The sequence below is a fragment of the Nyctibius grandis genome, chromosome 6 (assembly GCF_013368605.1).
Source record: "Nyctibius grandis isolate bNycGra1 chromosome 6, bNycGra1.pri, whole genome shotgun sequence".
Lineage (NCBI taxonomy): Eukaryota > Metazoa > Chordata > Aves > Nyctibiiformes > Nyctibiidae > Nyctibius > Nyctibius grandis.
The window spans coordinates 80,942,535-80,967,150 of record NC_090663.1 but is presented as its reverse complement, the minus strand read 5'-3'; the positions used below and the strand labels follow the sequence as shown (position 1 = coordinate 80,967,150).

Sequence of the window (24,616 nt, the reverse complement as noted above, 5' to 3'; positions counted from 1 at the left end):
CCCCCATCTTTTCTTTCACTAAGATAAAGGTCATTCTCAACTCAGGACATCAAAAGACAAACCCCACAGCAGATTAACTGTGGCCAAAGACAGGAAAATAAATAATTATTTCAAATTACAAAGACATTTTTAAAAAGCAGGCTTAAAATCACAGGGAAGAGGAGAGAGAAGAAACACCCACGTCATTCCTCCTATGACCAGAGGGAATGGGAAGAAACAGCAAAGGAGCTTTAAGGGAGCTCGCCTAGGGCTATGAATCAGCCCATGGGCCCTCTTGCGTCTCATCCAGAGCTGTGTGCTGGTTTATTCCTCCTGGTCTTATCAACACTTTGATCTGATGCTAAGAGGAGATCTGCCTGTGCTGTAATTTTCCCAGAAAAGGGAGGAGTTAGTGAGATGCCAATGGTTATGGCAAGTTCTTCTCTGGCAGTAAGTCTACGGGCTCTTGAGAAGATCTTAGCAACTTATCTAACTGTTGGCAACTGCGCAATATGCACCACTTCCAAGCCCTCAGAGCAACTCATGTCACTTCTCCCATCCATAAAAGCTCTGAAATTCATCCTTCTCTCCAGCTCTGCTGAAATATTTGAATTTTTTAATTTGTTGTTTTTATTTTCAGCAACTGCAACCTCTTCTATGTTTGTCATCCCCTGTGTATCTGTCTCCCCCCCAGCTTCATCTCCTCTGAGGACAGCAGATTCACATCATATTTCACCTAGCAATCACATCCTCTTACAACTTTGTTCCTTCTGCATTTCTCTTCTCTCACCCTACTTTCCATGCAGTTTCTTACTTTTCATTACATGTTGATCTTATTATCACATTTATCTAATATTTCAGGGTCCAATCCAAACCCCAGTGAACAACAGAGATGCATGAGGACAGTATCTGATCACTAAAAAAAAAAAATCCCAATTTTAATTTAGCTGCTTTTCCAGGCATAATTGACTGTAACACTTCAGATGCATTCAGTTTCATGACCATTAACCAAGTCATCAGTATATAAATATTTTTCTGTATGACATTATTTATTCCTGACATCCTAATGGCTGAGTTTAGACATAGCAGGAACAGATCCTGGCACACTCCGATACAAACACACACCATACAAAGAGAATTTTAAATCTTATCTATCAATTTGAAACTTCAGTGTTTGAAAAGTAAATCCTGTGATTTTACTCAAACTCTTATTGATTTCACTTTGAAGTTCCACTCTGATTTTTATCTCAGCAAGAACTGCGGAACCTGGCCTAGGGTCAGCAACTTCTCTGAAATTTTGCTGCCAATCTAAAGACAGTTGAGATGCAATACTAAAAGCACTACAGCAGCAGCAATTCAGCATGCAGAGCAAGATTACTTGTTCTAACTAGTTTTTCTTGGTTTTTAAATTCCCTTAGTCCTTCACTATTGGGGCTGCAGTTTCAGTCTGAATCTTAGCTTCAAAATCATATCCTCTTTACAAGATGGTGTACGCTTTAATGCAGTGTGTAGGGTATTGAGTGCAAGAGTTTCATTACTAATAGCATTAAAAGCTCCATTTCCCTAGCAGTGAACTTCTAAGCACATTTGCTCACTTGTCATATGTTTTTTCCTGTCTCTTCTCCCGCTGAAAAGGGCATACGGCTCATTAACCATTTCATGGACCTGCAGTTCTGTCTGGCTGTACTATCTGCCTTGCAACAGTGAACTGACCTTAATGTAGCTCACCCAGAAGCACAGCTAGAATTACTGAAAGCCAAGAAACACAAGCCACATCCTTGTCTTCCCACAGCTATAGGATTGAAAGCATCCCATGTGGAGTTCCCACATCTGAATCTATTCTACAGTCAGAACATCGCTATAATCTGCCACAGCTATAATGGAGCCAATCCCAGCACCTAAGGACCACCATGGCCGAGACATTTCCTGGCTCAATCCTTGTCATGCCCTCTGTAATGGCCATTTACAGGGAACAGCACATGTATAAATACGGTAACAACTCCACGCCATCTATTTATTTCCTTCCACCAAGATCATTAGTCTTGTAGGTTCTGAACTGTATTTGACATGAATTGGAGTCAAAACCTTGAGTTTATCTACAAATAATTAATCTCTGCAAGAGAGGAGAACAAGTTTGCTACATGGAATAGCCTTTTTAGCACTATGTAGGTTTTTGTTATTCTTAACAGACCTGTATGGCCCTTTGCTCAGCAATGAATTTCAGCAGTGACAATGACCTCTTAGAAGAAAAACAGAGTCTTCAGCAAGAAAGCTGAGACACAAGCCTCAGCAAAGGTTTGGTAACATTAATATGCAACAGCATAAAGAATACATGTTACTCAGATATGATAACATGCTTATGTACTTTGATTCTTTCCCTGTTCCATCCTTTTTAATTAATTTAATACTTGTATATATGTACCTTGAATTTTGGTAATTAATATGCATTTATCTGCTGTAGACCGATTCTATACTGGAAACGATGACTTGCTGTTTGGAATCTGTGTTTACAACTTTTGTTAACCATCTTTTGGGGACATAATAAACACCAACATTTCCCAGTTGTGCTGGCAGGTTGTTTACAATTCATTTTATGTGGCAGATTGGCTCAACAGGTGGCCACAGAATACAGTGTTATTTATTCTGAAAGACACAAGACTTCTTGCAGAGATGATGAAACTATAATGGCTGTTAAGAATGGAAATGATGCTACCCATGTAAATAGGTAGCAGTAAATAATACACAGGCATTGCTGTATTTCTTGAGTCCTCTCACAGCAGGACACAGTATTAACTATTTTCTGTGCTAGGATAGTGGGATCTTGAAGAGAACAACATATAGCTATACATTGAAAACTGCCACAATAAATGGATATGCACTATGTCAACTGTGTGATACACAGCTCAATTTTTCAACACATAACATTCATTCGCAAAGTAAGTGTTCACTAAAAATTACTTCCAGAAAGGCATCAACTGACAACACATTGCACTTTACAAGACACTGATAAATACAGGCGCAAAGATGAAGAACTGAAATGAACCGATTAACTAGCCACAAATATAGTCCACACATTTTCAGGACTGAATTTTAAAATATTTTTTTGAAGGAACACACACAGTAAACCAGGTAGAATTTCTCACTACAACCCACACAGTTGCAGATGAGCTGTTTAATTTTTAAATGTTTTAAAATCTTTTAAAATAAATTAAAATAATATACTTAATGACAACTTAGATGTTCTCTTTTCCTTTTTCGAAGTAGTAAAAGGAAGACTTTTCAAAAAAAAGACCTATGTGTTGATAGGAACACTAGTAGAAAGCTGCAAGACTTACTCCCCAGAAGTTACTTGCCCAATTAAGTTCTTAAGGTAGAAAGCAAAGGTAATAAAGAGAAATAATGAACAAACCAGTTCTTTTCATTGGTTGAAACCACCATTTTCACAAATACAGCCTTCTCTTTGGATTAGATATTATCACGCAGACCGGCGGAAAGACACATCCTTACTTTCACTGAGTGAAAATCTGGCTCCACTGAAATCTCTTCTTTTGGCTTAATCAGGAGAAAGGTCTGACCTTGCTAGCACAGATGATTTATGTCATTAAAATCTCCTGCCAATTCTCAGCTGTGGAAAGTAGATTAAACTGAACTCCTTCACTGTAGTCCCCTCCTGCCAGCTTCTGCCTTGTGAGAACCTTGATTACACACACTATATCTCAGTAATGCATCTGACCACTGGTTCATAACACCTGTGGAACAATGAGGTGACACTGCATTCCTATTACACTGTCTGAAAGCACTGGCTATGAGGAGTTACCTTTTTGACTTCATACTTAATGGCCAGCTTCACACGGCTCAGTGATGCTCTGTGTCTCTGCGCTTCGACCGGCTCAGAGTTTAAATCCCCGTTCAGAATGGCCTCCACTTCTTCCGAGTCTCGGCACAGATCAAGAACACCAACCACAAAGTCCTTGCACTGCATAGACAGCTTGCGATAGTCATTCTGAAACAGAAGGGTTGGAGAAAACAGCCCATGACAAACATGCTTAAGAGTCAATGGCAAGGAAAAAAGAACCTGTACAAGCTGCTAAAAAGTAACAGTGTGACTTTTACATACTGTGCCAAGTTAGGAGCGTATTAGACATTACAGTTTTTGTAAAGCAGAATCATTTCTTCTCTGACACAAGGTAGCCACTTGAACAGAAGATGATGACAGCTGTTTGTTTTGAGTATGGGAACGTGACATAATAGCGTGATGAAAATAACTCAGATGGGCAGCAAGGGGAAGTTGAATGGACAAATAAGAATTGCACAAACAAACCAGGACCAGAACTTTTGAAACACTAACCTCACACTTGCAAAAAATTTGCAGACAATTAACGAAAATTTTTACAGAGTTGCCTCACAGGCTACAAATACATTTCTGCCCTTTCTACACTGCTGCTTACTCTTTACTCTGATGTATACTGTATTCATTTTCCTCCTTTTTTTTTTACCTGCTCTGCTTCCCACTTATCCTTGCAACCACTTCACACCCAACAACGTGTACAGTGATTGACAAAGTAACTGCATAGAATAACTGTGGCATGAACTTGGACACTAGTGTTGTGGGCAAAATACCCCAAATTTCCTGTAGAGGCAACACAGCTCCTTCAAAGGACAGTTCAAAGATATTAGGCTCCTGAGTCTCTCTAAGACACCTTTCCCCTGTGCCTAAGTAACTTTTACCTCCTTGTACTGCTCATTTTGTCACATTTTCAACTTAGCATCTATAAAATGGGACAGAGAAACTAACATGCTCTCAGTAGTTTCAAATTATTTTGGGAAAAGATGGGAAAAGAGGCTGCACAGGATAATTGCCAGAATCAGCTATCAATCCCCATAGGTCAGATTCAGATATGAATCAAAATGAAACATTACTGGAGACAAACAAATATTACTAAGAATTGTGTTATTACAGAAGACTAACATCCCAGATACAGACTTGGAAACAACCAGTCCTAATGAGAGACCTAAAAAGGACCCAGTTATTTCCTTTGGTCATAGATGACAAATTAATTCAGTTGTCAGTGAACCAGCAGGATGTAAGGTTATTTTAGATTTGTTTTTGGTAACCAAGGAGAACAGTACAGAAGAGCCAATTATAAAAATAATACTGGGATGCATGATTACATTCAGTGAAAGGATAAGCAGTGATATGTGTGACTAAGATTTAGGACTTTTTAAAAGGCAAAATCTTGTGAGAAAGCTAGTCAAGGGAGTGAAACGTACTTATAAGCATGGAAGTCCAAATGCAGAGAAGACTTTTCAGTACAAGATGTGAGATCCTACAAAGACAAACACCTTGCAGAGGAAGAGTCTGGAATGGCAGCTAGAACAGTACTCTTGAAGAAGACAAAGGGGAACAGTCTTTCTTGACAGTCTGGTCAAGGAAAAAAGTTTCATCATAGAGGGCAAGAACTGTAAGTATAAACTGCTAGAAGTCAGGCTTGTAAAAGCTTGCGAAACACAAAGAGGTAAGACAATGTAAAAAGACGATGGGGATTTTCTTCAGTGAAAACGAAGTAGAGACTAAAGACAACGCTAGTAAAGCCAAAAACAATGCCATGCCTTCAGTTTACACAAGTCCTATGTTCTTAACACTGTTTATATTGTTTTCACAACAATTATTATGAATCTGTGAGAACTTGAATACTCTCCCTTAAATTTCCAATTTCAAGCAAGAATTGGCTACACATTTCACTACAGCTAAAGAAAGGCATTTACTGAGATAGCTGAGCAAAAACCATAATAATAATCAGATGCAACACTAATTCAACAGGAGTAAGACTGGTAATCAATTTTTCGTTAACACTATAAAGTAGCTGTAAATCAGCTATTCACAGCGCATGGGAGGATATACTAACTTCCCTGACTTTAGTAGTAGTACTATATAGCTAAGAGAGAAACTACATTCTTTTTCACCTGAATTTGCAGGGACTTGTAACTTCACAAGAAAAAAAGAAGTCTTTGAGCACAGAATAGATAGAAATAATACTAAAACAAAGGTGACATCTCATTAAGGTTTAATCAAGTTTAGTTTAGATGGTTTTGTATTATTCAAGTGCTTTATGACATATCACAACCCAAATTTTGTCCTTGCATGAATGAACATGAGCTGTCCAGTTGCAGGGAATGGCTTCACTTACAAGGTCTTTTCTTTGCTAACTGTGAAGAAAGAAGGAGAAATAGCGGATGACTAATAGTTAGGAAATAACAATAGTTATTCTTGCTAAAGCTTCAGTCCATTTTCTTTACCATTTAACTATTCTCTTTTTCCTTAAAATAACACAGAAACGTAGTACCAAAATTCACATTACCAAGAAGTTGCTTCATAACAACTTCCAATATAAAAGTCAGGAAAATCTGTTTCCTTGTGTTTAAGCTATAATCAAGTCTCTCACACATGCAAGTGCACAAGTACAGCCTAGCATCAGGTTTATAAAATCTAAATATTCAGGTAAGTTTCTGCTATAGTCACACACTCAGTTACAACAAAAGATCAATTAATACAGTTTTCTCAATTAGTACAAACTAAGCAAGAAGAGTACATTTTCACAGGCACTTACAATTGCAAAATATTGCCCACAAATGTCAAAAGTGGGGTAAAATCACCTTACTTGGGAAAAAGGGGGACAAATTGCGATCGCAGTAGTATCACATGAAGACTGCTATTTCAATAGACTACAGACTGTTTCATTTCACTGTTTCATCTTAAATGGTATCTCTCAAAAAATTAATGGTTACACAGACACCTTTGTAACATCAAAAGTATCAGCCTGTATTCTGCATTTCACAGACACCATAGCTGACACCGGTACATAATGGACAACTGATGATGACTGGAATTGCAGAACTGTGTCTCAGGAGCAGTTTCGGAGGACTCTGGCACACATCAGCGGTTGGATCTCAGCCTGCCCAACTCTGCATGCTGTGTTCTCACTCATAACGTTAAAGACTACCTCGTGAGTTCATCTACAATTTTTACAAAGAACATACCAATCTGTGTGCAAAGAATGAAGCCTATGAACAAAAAATCTTCAGCTGATTTCACCCACAAGATTTTCACTATTCCAAAGAAAATTTATACATGCAGTCAAACAAATTGTATATATGTTTTCTGTTATGAAAGCCACGTTCCTGTAAGCACCACAGTTTGTGACTATGCACAACTGCATAACTAGTTCTCACATGTTATACGCAATCATAGATTTATGTTGAGTATTACGTATTAAGTGGCCGTTTTGAGATCACATATGTAGCCAGTTTGCATATATAACTGCAGGAACTGTATATGCAAATCAAGCACATAATTGCACTAATGATTATGGATCTGGGCCCTGTCCTTTTAAAAGTTGGACCTAAACATAGATCAAGCTTGAACACTCTTTGTTAGTTCAGCTGAGATAACACTATGTAAATTTACTTGGAGCAGTGACAGATTCCGCTTTTAGATGCACGTCCACATCTTCTGTTGGTTTCAGTAGGAGCTTTTAGCAAAGCTGAGAACAAAGCAAAGAAGGGATTTATCCTATATAAAGCAGGACTACGATCTTTTTGATCCTTGCTATGATGGACCAAATTCTGACATGATATCAGCTAGCGCAACTTCCACTGGGAGAACTGAGCTTGCTCACACAGGACAGTATTTAGTTGAAAGCTGGTACACAAAGCCTATCATGTGGCTTTTTAGCTACCTCATACTGGTTTTTTCTATGGTGACTCCAAAGGAAAGTTCCATCAGCTGTTCTGACTGCTAGGAATTCTCCCATCACTGTGCAGTAACAGTTTTAAAGTTCTCAGGGAGGAGGAGAAGTATCAATTAACTTTAGTAACTCACAGCAACCACAGTGGCCAGGGTCTGCTAAAAATAGAAGAACAAAAAAAAACCATAAAAATTGGGAATATTTGTATTGAAAAGTATTTTGTGGTGCTACTGGGATTGGAAAACATGATTTTCCAACTACAGTAATGAACATTTTGTTTACATTAAGACAAGATACAGTTCCAGACTGAGCTTCCCTAGCCAGTCTATCAGGTACAAAGCAGTACACCTCGGAGATCTCTAACCACTCATAAAGACAGATGCCAGCAGACCACCACTCCATAACTTTTTCTAACTTTAGAAAAAAAGTCCGTTTCAACAAAAGAAAGGAATCGAACCAGCAGATTTGATACACTTTGAAAACACTTTCTGATCAGGCACATGGGTTATAAAAGCCCTTATAAATATCAAAATAGGTGAAGAAGCCCAGAGCAAAGCAGAACTCTGGTTTTGCATTTCAAATACAGAACTTCATCAACAATGCTGCTTTCCTTCTAATTATCTCTACTATACATAAAACACCCCTAAGAAACTGACAGGAAAGAATCTAATCAGCTGCTTTAAGAGACTGAAATTGGGTGTGATAATAGTAGGTATGGAAGAGTGAAGGGTTGTTTTTCTATGATTTGGTAGCAGTCTTGACTCAGATAAAACAAACTGAAATTTCTGATGTCATCTGAAATCCTGCTGTCAAACCCTGGAATGGGGACTAGGATCACCAAGGAAGGTAAGAGAAATACTGTAGTTCCTGCCCTGGCCACAGGGATGATATGCTGCTATACCAGCCACTAAAATGATGTCTTGCTGCTTTGACAACCAGGCACTGATAATCTCTGCTGTTCCCTTAGCTGGTTTCCAGACCTAAAGAGGAGTCACCAGCATGTTCAGACAAGCCAGCCACACTTTACCAGGATTAGAAAATGTAATAAGAACCTAAAGGGAGGAAGACAGAGGAAAAACAAAACAAAACAAGAAGAGCAAAGAAAATTAGGCAAGCACTTAGAAAGGAGAGAAGAAAAAAGGAAATCCAAAGAGGGAACTGAATAGAAGAAAATAGAAGACAACAAGCAGATGCAAAGAACAAAAAAGGAATAACAGTGTCAACAAGAAACTACAATAAATGAAGAAGAGCAAAAGGAACAACAGGAGCTTGGAACAAGGATTTCAAAGGAGTAGGAAGTAAAGAAGCTTGAGGACGAAAGAAGTAGAGTGAAATGGTCTTTAGGGCTCCAGATTCCCCATCTATTTTTACTCATTTTCAGTCCTTCTTTTTGGCTACACGTCTCGTACCTTCCAGCAAAAATGAGGGTTCACTGGTTTCTTTGAATCCTTTCTCCTTACTTCTGAAGGGAAAAAAAAATTAAATCAGTGTAATTAATAAGTTTCTTTAATATTCACGGGGAACTGACCATCATGAATGAATGTCCTAAGCCATCTTCCCACATTTCTAATATGCGTGTGCAAACTCTGGTTTGCACACAAACACCAGAATTTGTTAGTGTAAATCCTAAGTGAGAGGCAGACTGGACTTTGCATATGCAAAAGATGTAAAGTTCAATTTAGCAAGCATTTACTAGGAAGCTTTGCCCTCAGGTGTTTTTAAACAGGTTCACCCTATATTCCTTCTGGCAAGGTTAGCAGCTGTATAAGTGCTATCCAAAACCACTGAAATCTGAAAATAGAGGCTAAACAGTCAAGAAAAAGAAAATAAAGAAAAAATTGAAAACCAGAATATTTTATTCTGCAACAATTTAACATTTTCAAAACTGAAGGATTTTTTTTTTTAGTTCTGGTTTGAAATAAGTACAACCAAAAAATATCACTTTTTCTCCTCCAAAATTTCAAGCTGTTTTTTTTCTGATGAAATTTGTATTCATGGTGTTAGTACTTATGATATGGGAGCTATGGGAACTAAAAATGGATATTTTTACTGAAATTCTTCTATTCAGTTCTAACCATCTACATCTTCCCCTTACAAATACATGACAGTTTGCCTTAATTTAGCTTTTGGTGGCAAAGACTGTATTTTGGGTTCCTAGGGAGTTACATAACACTTAAATTGAGTCCCTAAGCCCACCAGTGTTTCTGAACACAGGTATAATAAACAAAATTTGTATGCAGCATCACAAAGAAAAAGAGAGATGGTAGAGTTTCTAAGGTGCCACCCCAGAAGAAAAGTTCTCTCTAAGGAGCTGCAGGAGGAAAAAAAAACAACACAACAACAAAAAAAGAAAAGGTTTCTATCCACAACTACCAAAGTGTTATTCAGAAAACCCATAAATCTCCATCTTGGGCACACAATTCTGGGGACTCTGTGGCGCTCAGGTTGTTGGCCTAGTTGAAAAGGAATCAATGATAAACAGGACTGAGTTACACACATCAGAGATTTAACCTTCTGTAATGGTCTCTAAGTGAGGCACATAACTGTAATTCATTGTGAAGCACACAAGCCAACAGGCTCTGTGCATATGATAAAATTCTCCAATTCTTCAATTTGATGTTCACAAAGAGCTTTCCCAGTTCAGTACTTTTTCAGCAGAGGAAAAAGAAAAATTATGACATTTTTCCTATACTCCTGGATAAATACATTGAGGAAGTACTCAATCCATTTGCCAAATTACACAATACGCAGCATGGTATGAGGAAAGGAAGGAGAGGAAGGAGAGGTTTAAGCTTTTACACTTCATTAGTGCGTGGTGCAACACATGAATCCTTCTCAGCACTGAAACCTTATTTTTAAATTATATTTTAACTCACTTAGCTGTATCTGGAGCTATTCTTTCTCAGGAGTCTAAAACTGTTTCTTCCTTTTCTGGTAAAGTTCACTTTATTAATTTCTGCCTGTATTTCTCCATGTTGTTTATTTCTTTTCATTACTCCACAGTGTTAGCAATGCTTCCTGTTTGTTCAAAAAGGTTAATGCATCTTTTGCCTCTCTCAGATCATTTATGAAGATATTAAACAAACAAGTGGTACCCACCACTGACCCTGCAGAACCCCATTAAATTTCTTGTTAAAACTAGATACAGTGCTGTTAAAATCACTACTCACTGAGAACAATCTGTCATTCCCTAAGCTGAGCTTTTCTTATTACACGCAGTCTACTGGGGTTTGATTTTTTGTTGGAATTTGGTTGGGAGGGAAGGGGACGGGCAAGGGGGAAGGCAGGGGACGGGCAAGGGGGAAGGCAGGGGACGGGCAAGGGGGAAGGCAGGTGTTACTGTACTTTTCAAGGTATTCAACAGAACTGCAAATTCATTAAAAAAAGCACTGGGAAACAGTTAGCTAAGTCATTAATTGTCTGATGGAGAAGCTGAAATATATAGAAAAGTCAGGGCACTGACACACTAAACCAGATATAGCTCAAAAACAGATAACAGGACCTACATCTGTAATCAGTCTAACAGCTGGTGTTGAACGAGTGACATTTCCAAAAGGTGCGTCAAAAAAACCCCACTTTCTGTATTCTTAACTTGGTAATAAGGTCAATGCTGCAGTATGCTCAAGAAAAGCATAGTTTCTGCTTTCTGCACTTAGACTCAGCATTTGTAACTAAGAAAGATTTTTGACTGCTACAGCAACTAAAATTGTTTTCCATCTGCTGCAAGGTTATCAGAATACACACTGTCCCTTTTTCCAATTTTCTCCATACACAGCAGGTTCAAAAACAATTTAATTTCATTAAAAATTCTTTTTTAAAGACTTATGTATTGCAAACTCAAAATCAAGAATAAAAGAGACAATAAATATCATTAAAGCATTCGCAATTGAAAAAGCAAGGACATAGCAAACAATTTCAAGCACCTAAAGACATAATGAAGTACCAGCAACTTTAAAACAATAACAAAGAGAGAAACACCAAAACACCATTACCTTGAATTCTTTTTCAATGTTGGCCAACTTGGCAAGTTCATTGCTGAGTTCTAGAGCAGTGAGTACTGGATCTTCACTGGAGAGGGATAGATAAGCCGGACTAGCCAGTCCTTTGTATGCATTTATTCTTGACCTAGAGTGACTGAAAGAATCATGCTTTTGCTTCTCTGTACAGTCATTACATTTGCAGAAGTAATCATGAGGTCTTTCTATCCTTGCTCCTTTCATCAATAGCATGTGCACGACTTCGTATTTTTGGCAGTGGGCAGCTAAAATTATGGGAGTGATATCTGGAGAAAAGCGGGTACCGTCTTCGTCATAGGAATAAAAATCATCATCCTGGAGCTCCTGCTCACAAGGGCTCAGAGTCAGTCGCTTATTTACTGAAAACCCAGGATGATTCAAAATTGCTTCCACTATCCTAATGTAGCCCTTGCTGATTGCAAGCAGCAGGGCATCTCCGATCCGTGCCAAGTTCTCTTTTTTTAACAGAAGTTCTGTCACTTCCAAATGTTCATTCCCTACAGCAAGCTGCAAGGCGTTTTGGCCCATGTAGTCAACACAGTTGACATTCAGTGTTTTTGACTCCTCCAGCATTTTGCGCACCACAGGTATGTTCCCATACTCTGCTGCATCTAGAAAGCGCTCTTCTTCAGCCGTAAGACTGGTGCCCCTGTTGTTGAACATGAATGCCGGGCCTCTAATGGCCTGACGCCTTCCCTTTTCCCTCATCATAGTCATACGTCTCAGAGATGGACTTTCTTCAATGTACCTAAGGAGAAAACAAAAAAGTAACAGAATTTCACTATGTTGGTTATTTGTAGCTTCCACTTCTCCTGTGGCTACAAAAATAATGACTTATTTTGTCCCTTGTCATTTGCCCATCTATTGACAAGAAGTATTCTTTATTGTGATCTGCCTTCATGCTTGCTTGCCTGCAACCTAAAGCATTAACAGGTTCAATGCTACAGGCCATTTCTGTTTTGTTAGCATGGGCAAGATTTTTTTTTTTTTTTACTTTATGTAAGACGTCACTTCTCTTCAGAAATCCCTCCCAACTCACTTCAGTATACATATAAAATGAAAACACATCTACTATACTACTTTTCAGTAGTAATTAATACTACCCACCATAAGCATTCAAGCTGATGGTTTAAGGAAGGCAATATTTATGCTTACTGTATTGTAGTTTATGTAAATGAGAGGTGAAAACAAGTTTTCTTCCTGATGTCTTGCCAAGCAACACACAGTGAAGCCTGATCTCATGCCTTCTAGTGTTACTACTAGAAACATTAACCAAACCTGGAAGATTCTAGTCATGAGTCAATTTAGTCAAATTATAAGTCTTTGAAAAAACAACAGTTACTAGACGTTCAATAAACTTTCTGGATACTAAACTGCTCATAGATTCCAGACACCAGGCATGATCCATTGTAAACTGGGATCAGCTCTCACTCCAGCTGGACTTCTGCAATGCTGTGGGTTATGTTGGGCCTATTTCTATTATACATCTACCATTCCAGGAGCTGAAAGGAAGAAGCTATCTAACATCATTACATGAGTGTGTATATATATATATTTTTAAAAGCCCTCATGCATTCTTGTAATACAATCAAGAAAAATGGGAAAGTCAAAGAGCTATTGAATGAAAGTGAAAATTGGGATGACAGGCTGTGCTGGAAAGAGGAAACCTGAGTGTAGGAAAGTGAGATTGTTTAGGAAAGGGAACCGAGACCTGGGGAGGCTGTGAACTCCCCTCAAAAACTAGTTGCAAAAGCAGAAAGAGGGAGAAAAGAGAAGGGGAACAGGAGAAAAGAAAGGGTGAGCAAGCTAATTCAGAAAACACAGAAACTGGGATTATGAAGCAGTGAAGATACTGTCTGAGAGCAGTGGGGAGCAAACAGGAATGGGCTGAGAGAACAGACAGATCAGATGCTGAGCTGGACCTAGCTAGGTAAGGAAACTAGAGAGGGGAGAGGAGGTTCAGAGACACAAGACTAGGAGTTGCAAAGACCTAAGACAAGAGGTTGAGGAGCAGATGCTACCTAGCTGAAGAAAAGAACAGGAAACAACTGCCTGGCAAGGTCTGAAACAACAGAATAGATGGGATCAAGCTAAAGTGGTCACAGATGGGGGAAGAAGAGAAGCATTTATGCCTGCCAGAGTAGGGGCCAAAGGCCTGGAAAGGTACTCAGGATACCATAACCTCCCTTCACTACCATCTGCAAGTAAATGTGAAACCCATCAGCAATCTCCCTTTCCTTTCTACTCCAGCTCAATATTGAGAGAAACATCCTCCAGCTGCTATCAGTTAATCCATTAGCTCAAGGGATAGAGATCACTTCAGCTGATTTGTTGGGCACAGAGACACCAGTGCAGCTGATAAACAATATATGAGTTAATGGAAGGTGTGCTTTGAATACATATAACACTATATAGATGCTACATAGATACAAATAGGCCTTACAAATTTCCAATTTGGTCCTTAAGTCCTATGTGCCTCTGTTCCTCATCTATAGAAAAAGAACAGTAGGCTCTCATTTTGCAGGAGCATTGTGAAAATCAATTTATTTACGTCAGTGAAAAACTCAAGATACAAGAGTAAAAGGCCAGACAGAAAAAGTGAAGAGGAAATTAATCCTTCTACCCTCAGTGCAAAAGCCAGGTAATCTGCATTAAGGGAGATGTGTGTCCATGTAATGAATGCCGATGGCAAAACAAAATATTAAACGGCCCTTTTGAAGCAAACCCCGTCAGCCTGTGAAAGGACAGAACCAAGGGAAAAATGCCACACACACCTTGGGCACATACAAAGACTATGCATTTCAATGAATATAGCGGAACCTGCATGGGCAGCTTCAAAAGCTGCACACCCAAATCGCTGCAGGTTCAAATCCACAACCAGAGCGACAGCCTCTTAAACGCAGGCGGGTTTTTTTGTGTGTGTGATCTTCCAACAACGAGCTTAGCTTTATTACCACTGCACAAAATATGCCTGTTGACATCACTGGATATTTTGAAATGTGACACTTATTTTCTGTTTTATCTTTCTTTCAAAACCCACTGACTGAATTGACTCATCTGACTCTTGTTAAAAGAGTTAGATCCTTCCAAGTGTTGCATATCCTTCCAGAAGTGTTGCATTAGAGTATCTTCCCAATAAAGAAGATTTCCTTAGCTATAAACCTTGTGACAAGAGATGACATATTTGAAGTGACTGCAGTATCTTCTCTAAGAAAAGATGAAAGTTGCTTGATATTTTAAGGACTAAAATATTGTCAAGACCTCCCAAAAAAAATACAAAGCAAAAAAGTCTCATACAGCACCATACAGCCAGAAGACTGTTAGGTTCATCCATACATCCTTCCTCTCTTCTTCCCCTCTTCCCTCAGCAAATTCAAACACCTTGAAGCCAGTGCAGCACTGGCCAGAGTATTGCATGCAAGCAGCATCAGGTACAAGGTCTCCTATTCCATTCTCTGCTCTCCTGTTCTTACATCTAATATTTTTAAGCTATCCCAAAGCACGAAAATAGTTAAAATTTTAGTTTTAACTATTTAACAGTTTTCAGTATATTTTGCATGTAATATTTGCCAACTGAAGTAATCAAAACAACAAAATCTCAAGTCACATCTCTAAATATCATTAGACTGGCTTAAAAATATGATTAAAATAGAACTGAGTGTGCATTAATTATTTGTGTTCTATTTCCTAAAGCCTTTAAAGTTCATATTCTCACCCTTGTCTCTGTAAGGAGCTGACAGCTTACATTGATAAAGGGAAAGAGAGATAGAAATCGTGATGTTCCTCTTCCCAATTGTTCCCAATAGTTGAAAGAATACAAAAAATTAAAAATCTGTAGAACGCGTGGCAAAAAAATCCACAAGAACCAAGCAAGAAAAATGCCCAGTTATTTTATGTTAATTCTTCAGCAGAGATACACCATGACATTAAGTTCTAGTCCTTGTACATGGGTTGCATAATTACACTATGGGGTATGCAGCAGGAAGGTGAGAGGACCGAATTCAGTCCCCTTTTGCTGACATGAAGCAGCACCTGAGCCCCTCCATTTTTTGCACAACTAGTTTTCACATTTCGCAGCAGAAAAACTGCCAAGGGGTCTATAAAGCCTCAAGCCTCTGTTTGATGCTCAGCACAAATAAGAAGGATGGAGTTGGAGAAGAGCAGTGATGTTAACTGAAGTACACCAGTTCCACCACAACTGGACACATTTCACTTGACCTTAAGCGTGCACCAGTTAGGCAGCTGTTTTGAGGAACAAAAGAGCTTCACTGGCAAGAAGGAAGAACTTCAGAAACCATAAACCAACCTTCAGAATCATTCATTCATCAGTATAAAACAAGGATGGTCTCAAGTTACAAGCTTGATTTCCTAACTATACGGCTACCATTACCCATTTGCCAGCTTAAGTCTAGTTCATTGCTTCCTACTTACGCAAACTCTCAGTAACTTCAGTGACAGCCGTAAATGAACACACATTAGGAAGCGTTTCTTCTCAGAAAGGGTCATTAGACATTGGAAGGGGCTGCCCAGGGAGGTGGTGGAGTCACCATCTCTGGATGTGTTTAAGAAAAGACTGGACATGGCACTTAGTGCCATGGTCTAGTTGACATGTTGGTGTCAGGGCAATGGTTGGACTCGATGATCCCAGAGGTCTCTTCCAACCTGACTGCTTCTGTGATAACTCACTACAAGACAATTAACCAGGATGTGACAGGACCTTAAGTCAGCCCCTTGTTGAATAATACGAAAGCTGGACACCTCCATTTCAGCTTTGCAGCGGAATTCTCACATTAGTGAAGCCACGGCTCCTAAAGGAGTACACCACCTTTTACGACCTTTACCTCATGATAACTATCACAAGCTTCTAGATAGAGCAATATTATGTGCACTCTGAAGAACTAACTGGTTCATTACATACCAGGTAATGTCCTAAGACACAAAAACCTATCCTACATTAACATATTTATGCCTACCTTAAATATTTTCATCTAAAATGTGTGCAATAAAAAAATATTTTTAACAAGATTTCCAGTAAACAAGCAATGGCCACTTGTTTCTTGTGTTTTGTATGCATCACATTTACTATGACCTTACATTTCATTGTAGTGTTGCCTGGACAGTTACTCCTATGGACAAGGCTAGAAATTTGAGCAGCAGAGCAACTGCAAAGGACTGGAGTAAGCACTATGATTTCACTGCTTTTACCATGGATTATTTCAATTACAGATTGCTACTCTGTTAGCCTACCCATCCCTTTCCACATTCAAACTTTCAGAACTGTAGCAGAAGGACAGAAATATGGGACAAACAGTTGACCTGAGAATTCCTTCTGTTCTGCTGTTATCTCATCAACAGCAATCCAAAAGATTTATAATCTTGTTTCTAAGTCTATTTTTTAACACTGCAAACTGCACAAGCAATTTTAAAAGAAAAAGAGAGAAGTTGGAGACACAGAGGTTTCATTCTGGGCCCTCCCAGATCCATAGAGCAATTTTCTAACATTTGTACTGAAGAATAGGCTGTTATTCTCCCTGAACTATTAAATGCAATAAAAGGTGGCATCAACAACTTACAAGCAGTTTACGCCACTGCTAAACTGCAGTACAACATTAGTGATCTTGATCCTATTCTAGCCCTGAAAAGGAAATGGAGCCCAGTGATTATAGACACATATCATAGAATATGCGATGTGCACACACATTGGAAAGCAACAATGCCGGAGTGAGCCACACAGGAGATGCGGATTGTGCCTCTTGTTCTGCCAAAAGCAACCTCTGAGGTTCCAGTTTTAAAATTAAAGGATGATAATTGCCTTACTCCAAAAGTAAGTGCTCTGACAAGCAGCATTTTAGCTCATGACTCCCGAGATCTCTTAAAGTGATCTCAAATGTTTGCTTCGTTACCATCACAGGAAAAGACTGAGTTGTTCCATGTGAGGCAGCAGCTCCTGGCTCTGTGCAGGGCCACGGGCAGTGCTAGGGGGAAAATCCCCCCAGCCTCACTGCCTCTCCCCAGTGAAGGCTTTGCCATCCCTCCAAACTCTGCTACAGCCACATGCCGGAAGAGGCTGCTGGTAAATTTGTTGCTTCACCAATAAAAATAGTGTCACATTCACATATGTTTGCATCAAAGCTTGTGCATGTTCCACACAATTTGGGAATCCCTGCACCAAATCTAAAATGTATTAAACAAGAGCTTCCTTATCCCTTCTGTGAACCACTGCCTGGGCTTTCCAGAAGAGGGAGGCTAATTCAGCTGAACAGCAGAACATAAATCAGGCCAGCTGCAAGATCTGACTCAGGTCTATACTCTCCCACTGGTCTGAAACAACATAATCCATCAGTCAAAATGCCCTCATGTCAGCTCACAGAAGTTCTGGCTCCAAACTGGAAAGAATTAGTCAAAAAATGGAACAAAACACAATGGGATAACAGGAGGTGTACACATACTTAGTTTGTTCCTTCCCTTCCCGCCCCACAAACTATGCAGAGCTTTTTCCTACCACTACTCTTCACTAACTCCTCAACAGAAAATACCAACCATCTGAATTCCTGTGGGGAAAAAAAGGACCGTATTTTGATGACAGGAGTACATCTATGCACACACAGAAAAAGGTAAACATCTCACCAGGAAAGAACCAAGTTAACAGGGCTGCAGCAACAAAGAATTTTAAAGCCCCATTTACACTCAGTCCTTTGTGTTCTGTGGTTCCACTCAGGAAACTAAGCTATGATTTTCCAAGAGACTCAGGGAATCAGGCATCCAGTCCCTACTACACTTAATTTACAGGTTTTGTCCACATTTTTCCCACTGGGACACACAGTACCTTGTGAAACAAGTATTACATCCAGACTGCAGTCTTAGTTGGAATCTGAGGTTAATTACTTTTTCCAGCAATATTTGGCACAGAAGGGAGCCAGCTGTACATTGACAGGTACCTCGCACAGGTTACAGCTTTCAGAGTGAAGACATTTCAAATACCAAGTGCATCTTCTTGTGCAAACTACTTGACATCTTCCTGCCTCCTTCCCCTTGCACTTTGTCAGTATTGAGTATTTAGACTACAAATTCTTCCAGTCAAGGATTCTCGTACTCACGTTGTGCATGCTAAAGCCTTATGTGTGTTAATCTGAGCGCATTATGAGCAAACTGATACTCATTTCATTAACAAGGCTATGATTTTAGGCATTAGCAGCAAACACAAAATGTTACTCCAGAAGAAAAATCCCACTGCTATGCTGAGGATGACCATGGGCACATAAGAGGGGAAAAGGCAGTTGGGGGTCTTTTGCCTCCATGCCCTGTCAGTTCAATACACTCCTATTACATTGATTCATGTCAGCCCTTTTGTCAGTCCACCAGTTATCACTGTTGTCATAGACTCCCAGGACAGGATCACAAGAATTATATACTGGGAAGCAATTCCAACAGACAGAGCTCACCCCAGGCTCAAATGCCTACAGCTGCGCAAACTGAACTCTAGTTTTAGTCCCTGGTGGAATAATACCCGCTTCTTAAAGGAATATGCCAACAGCTCTAGGAGGACACCAACCTAAAAGGGATCCAGAAGTTTAGGACTCATAGCTTACAATTCATCTGAGCTAGCTTCAGCTGTCTAAAAATAAAGTGTCCAACTCTAAACTAATCCTCTAGGCTCTTTTTATGGTGAATGGAGAAAGACAGGCACCTCAAGAAAGAAGATAAATGACTATGCTGGCTTGCCCACTGCTGTTTCCTTTCTCATCCCATCAACTACAGAGGGAGCCTAGACAAACAAGTGCAACTAACTTTCAGACAGCTAAAGACATGTGAAAGACTCCTTCACTTGAAGTCTGGATTGCTGGGTACAGGGTATTTGTGAAGAATTTCTACACTGGGATGGTAAAAAACACTTTTATTTGTGGTTATCCCACTCTAAGCACTACTCTATTTCTGTATTTAACAGTTGTCTGGATTGTGATTTTAATTAAGGCTGCTTCTATAAATGCTGAATATGTTACCCTAAAACTCAAAATACAGTGTTTGTCATCTTATAATTAAAATATTTAATTAAGAACTAATATTGTCCTGAAAGTATAAAATACTCAAGTAATCCTCAGAGGTTAAGTCTACCTAAACTGCAGCATGTTATAAAAATAAGTGAATAATTCATGGACAACCTATATTTTGTAAGTCAGAGAAAAGAAAGTTAACATCTATGTTACTAAAACTGAATGTATTTCTCTTGCAGTAAGTCTAGTCATGGTCAGCATTTATACATCTTATATATTTATGCATCTTAAAAACCAACAAACTGGTATTCCTGAAGACAACATCAAACAGGGTAAAGACAGATCTCAAGAACTGAGGCTTTTTCTGCACAGGTGTCCTAGATTTCTGTGGGGAGTCTGGTTTTATCACAGCCTGGGTTTTTAAAAAAAATATAAAAGAGATGCGTTAGCACTGCTAGTACAGAAGGGTGCAATGGGTTCTCTAAACCGTAGCTGAGCCATTAATTAGGTTTTCTCGGCAGCTATGCTAGTAGCCAGGAAAAAAGAATAAAAAAAGGAAAGAAAGAGATGAAATCTCTTGTGCCCCAGCGCCCGGCAGCCCTGCCAGCCTTCTGCTGCGTGCTGCCCCCGCCTCACCCCGCCGGAGCAGAGCCGAGGGGCTGGGGATGAGGGAGCGGGGAGCCCGGGGGCACGTAGCCACGGGACTGTCCCCCCAAGGCACTCTCCCCGAAGCCTCCGCAAACCCGCCCCGTCTCCGGCTCGCTGCACCGGTCCCGCCCGTTCGCCGCAGGCCGGGCGGGCTGCGCCCCCGCCGCGGGGCCCGGGACGGAGCGGGCCGCCCCGCAGCCGCCGGCGCTTCCCAGCGCCACAACTTGCCGGGGACGCGGCGGCCGGCCCCCCCGGGGAAGTCACCGGCCAGCACCCTCTTAACGCACCCCCGGGGCTCAACTTACATGGTGCTGGCGAGCGGGGGGGGCGGGTAGTAGCCGTAGGGCTCCCGGAGGGTTTTAACGGCTCTCTGAGGTGGCGGAGGGGGCTCCGGCCCCCCATTGACGCCTCTCCAGCCGCGGCGCCGGCGCTGCTGCTGCTCCTGCTCCTCTTCCTCTGCCCCCTCCTCCTCCTCCTCCTGCTGCTGCGGGGGGAAGGTCACTCTCCCCTGCTCCTTGCTCTTCCTGCTCTTGTTCGACATCGTCAGGGTCCCCTCAGGCGGCGGCGGCTGCTCCGGCTGTCGGCCGGCCTCGTCCGGCAGCGTGTGCGGCGGGGAAGGAGGCAGGAGGAGGAGGAAAGCCCTGCCCGGCGAGGGACAGAGCACCTGGGGAGGACAAAACCCTCACCATAAAACCACCGCCGCCCCTCCGCCCTCTCCTCCCGCAGCCCGGCAGCGGGAGCCGGGAAGCGCCGGGGAGACGAGCAAGAGAGAGGGGCTCCCGGCGGCGGCTCTGCCCCTCTCCGCTCCCTGTCATCGTCCCTCGCTAGGACAGCATCGTTACTGGGGCGGAGGGGCCGAGCCGCGGCGGAGAGCGGCAGCCGCCTACCGCAGCGGGCGCTCCGGAGAGGGGACGCCTCTCCCCGCCACCTCCGCCCGCCCAGCGGCCGGCTCGGCCCGGGGTGGGCGGTGAGGGGGAGGCGCCGTTGCCACAGGGCCGGTATAAGTGTCCCTCACCCGCCCCGGTAAAGCCTCCTCCCGGCACGCCTGGTGTTCAAGTACCGGTATCGCCGGTACCGTAGGGAGTCCTCAGGAGGTCCCTGCAGAGACGGTACCGAGCCCTTCCCAAGGCTCCCGCCGTGGGACGAGCTCCGGGGGAAGCCGGGGCCGGTTTGCTCAAGTAGTAACGGCGTGAGGCGGCGGGCTGCCACCAGCACGGTAGCGCTCGCCAAAACGGCCCGAACACAAAAGCCCGGTGAAATAAAGCATAAAGCTCCGTCGTTATTTTGAGAAATACTCCGCCCTGCACTGGAAACAGTTGAAGTTAAAGTGTTCAGCTAAAAAGAGACTCTCAACTGGCTCACCAGTGATAAACCCGAGTCAAGGTTTCCAAAGCGTTCTAAACATCTCTGCCCGAGACTTGACTGGTTCAATTCTCCACGGTGTCAAACTAAAGACCAGTGGGAGGATGTTAAGACACCCATTGCATGTGATCAGAGCTAGTTGTACTCTATAGATACCAGTCACAAAGACTCTGGCTGTATGGAGACGTATTACCTCTTTTATTATTATGAGATTTTCAGTGTATTATGGCATAGGGAAAATTATTCTATGACAAAACCTCATTAAAATCAAGGCAGAGTATGTGTGCTTTTATACACAGAGTATGCAGAATAGGTACACAGAGACTACATATGTTGATTTATATATACAATCAAGCTATTCCTTTGTCTACATACTGCTGAGATGCTATTTTTCTCTTGCTTTAAACTTTTTCAAAGCATTATGTGCCCATCAGGATAAATTTGCATGAATCTGTATTCAAAACCACAGGTCCTACTGAAATTTAAATTCATGTAAATTTTCCAATTACCTCAGAGCAGGTGGACTTTAAACCCACCTATGACTGCTTAGATAGAATTTTCACCACTGAGCATCATTAAGTAGTCTCTTAGTATAAAACACTCATTATCTCACACTGTACACTGTCTCCATTTAGCCCACACCCAGGGCTAAACAATAACCAGTTACTTTATCACCCAGTGACCCCTCCCCAGAAAAGAAAGGGAATTGGGAAAAGGAGGGAGACTCATGGGTTAAAACTGAAGCAGATTTAATAAAATAAAATAAACCAATACTAATACAAAAGACACAAAGTTATATTTAGCCTATATAGTGATAGCAAGACCCTCCAAAGACAACAACCAGAGAGGAATAAAGAGAGCACTATCCCCCCCCCAAACTTCCCAATTTATAGTGAACGTGACGTTTATGGTATAGAAAACACCTGTGGGCCAGGCTGGGCCAGCTGCCCTAGCTTTTGCTCCTTATAGCTTTAGCACCTGGTTAACTCAAAACTGCTAATGGCCTTGATCACCACGGGCACCTGCATACCATCACTGGCCACAAACTAAACCAAAATGTAACAGAAAACTCATTCTATTATTTTATCTCAGCAAAACCAGAACAACTGTTTTCAGTATCAGCCATGGTTTTGCCTTTGTTGTTTTCCATATGTACAAAATTTGTACTCATGAAGCACAGGAAAAGCCAACCAAGAGTTTCACAGAGATAATTTACTCGGCTACAGCTTTGAAGAAAGAACTGGGTTTTGTTTTCGTCAGTTTAATTAGTTGGCATCTTGAACTATTTAGGGAAGTGGCTTTTTATGTCTTTTGTCACATGCAAAAACTGACTGATCTTCCGTGGAACTACGTACATGGTAGAGCAAATTTTGCTCTCTAAGAAGCTCATGTGTTACGTAGCTACTGTAACTTTGAGGTACTTGGGGTTATTCATTTAGGACAGTCTAGGTGTCTAACCTAATTATACATACTGTAACAGTGTTATATATTTTAGAGCATAGCCATGCAACAATCTGTTTGCATCAAACCTTGTCTGCTTGCAGGGGCCCTTTGGCTTAAAAAATGATACTGCCCATATTGTATTCTTTTTCAAAAAAAGTCCCCTGTTATTGCAGTGGGCTACAGGAATGGACTTTCAATTGGCTCTAGAATTTCCCTTGAGAACAAAACATAAAAGTACAGCTGGAAGTAGATGAGAAATGCTCTTGCTTCCCAAATGTATGCTTGGAGCAAGGCTTCCACATATCAAGGTTTATTTTCTTTTCAGAAATAAATAAAAGGGGGTTTTAATATTGGTTCTTAGTTTCAAGAAAGTCACGTTCTTGCTGCTTCTGTTGTGCTTCCCATCACTAATTTGAATTATGTGTTCTATGGGCTGGGTTTTTCATTACCCGAGTATTGTCTAAATAGAGATTGGATTGCTGTTTCTACAATGAAAGGTAATGGCTACTATCTATTCAGTTATCCAAGTCGCTGATAATACTCCACTTGGAAGTCATCCTTGCAGAAGCCTTTGTGATACAGCCCTCCATTTCGAGGGATAAATGATGATAACTCTCCAAGTAATTACAGTACTATATATTACAGTATATATTTCATGCCACAGAACTTTCACCTAAACTGCTTCTGCAGTTTGCTTCTGAGAATGCCGTGTGAGACGGTGGCAAAAAAACCCCTTATTAAAGTCATGGTATAGCACTATAAGCGCTGCGTAGAAGGCCACTTTGTCTACCACACAATACCCCTGCAACATGGACCTCTGACACATCTGATTCCCCTCACTGCCTATGTTAGACAGGAAATGTCAGTCAAATTTTTCAGGGAGGTGAGCATTCCTTCTTGATACTGAAAGAAAAGGATAATAGAAGAAAAATTGACCAAATCCTTTTCTCTTTCTCATCATACTGTTACAAAGCCACCAAGCCGAAATACATGGTTCCTAATGTGCATTTAGATTAAGTGCTTTTCTTCATCCTGCCCTTCCTGCTTTACTTGCTTTCTGGTCAATTTTGGCCAGCTCTTGCTTGCATTTCAACTCTACAGCACAACAATAGTGCAGAAATTTTCCCCTTTGTTTATATGAAGGAGATCCTACCTGAAAAAGAGCCAGGATAGCAACAAAAGAATCCATTAGAAATCTCAAATGCTCTTTCTGTGGTTACGGTCTTAGAAATATTTTGTATTTCCAACTGAAACGTGTAGGGAAACTATCTCAGTCACAATAAAATTATGCATAGAGAATTTACCACAGTTTGAAGTATCAGGCTGCTACCAGAACACAGTATCGGAACAAGAATATGAGAATCCTTGTCTGATTAAACTTCAGCCGTCATTGCCTTACCTGACAGAAAAATTTAAAAACCATTGCTGTGTC

General features: G+C 40.9%; 1 protein-coding gene across 2 annotated transcripts in view; it reads right to left on the bottom strand.

Moving 5' to 3' along the window:
- TRPC3 (transient receptor potential cation channel subfamily C member 3) overlaps positions 1-20,920 on the bottom strand; it is a 39,102-nt gene extending 18,182 nt beyond the window's left edge. For both annotated transcript variants that reach the window (XM_068403225.1, XM_068403226.1), the window contains exons 1-3: positions 20,685-20,920; positions 11,717-12,488; positions 3,797-3,982 (exon numbers count right to left, since the gene is read on the bottom strand). In XM_068403225.1, coding sequence (XP_068259326.1) covers positions 3,797-3,982; positions 11,717-12,488; positions 20,685-20,920 — 1,194 coding nt within the window. The remainder of the gene's footprint in view (positions 1-3,796; positions 3,983-11,716; positions 12,489-20,684) is intronic.
- Positions 20,921-24,616: the final 3,696 nt, after the last annotated feature.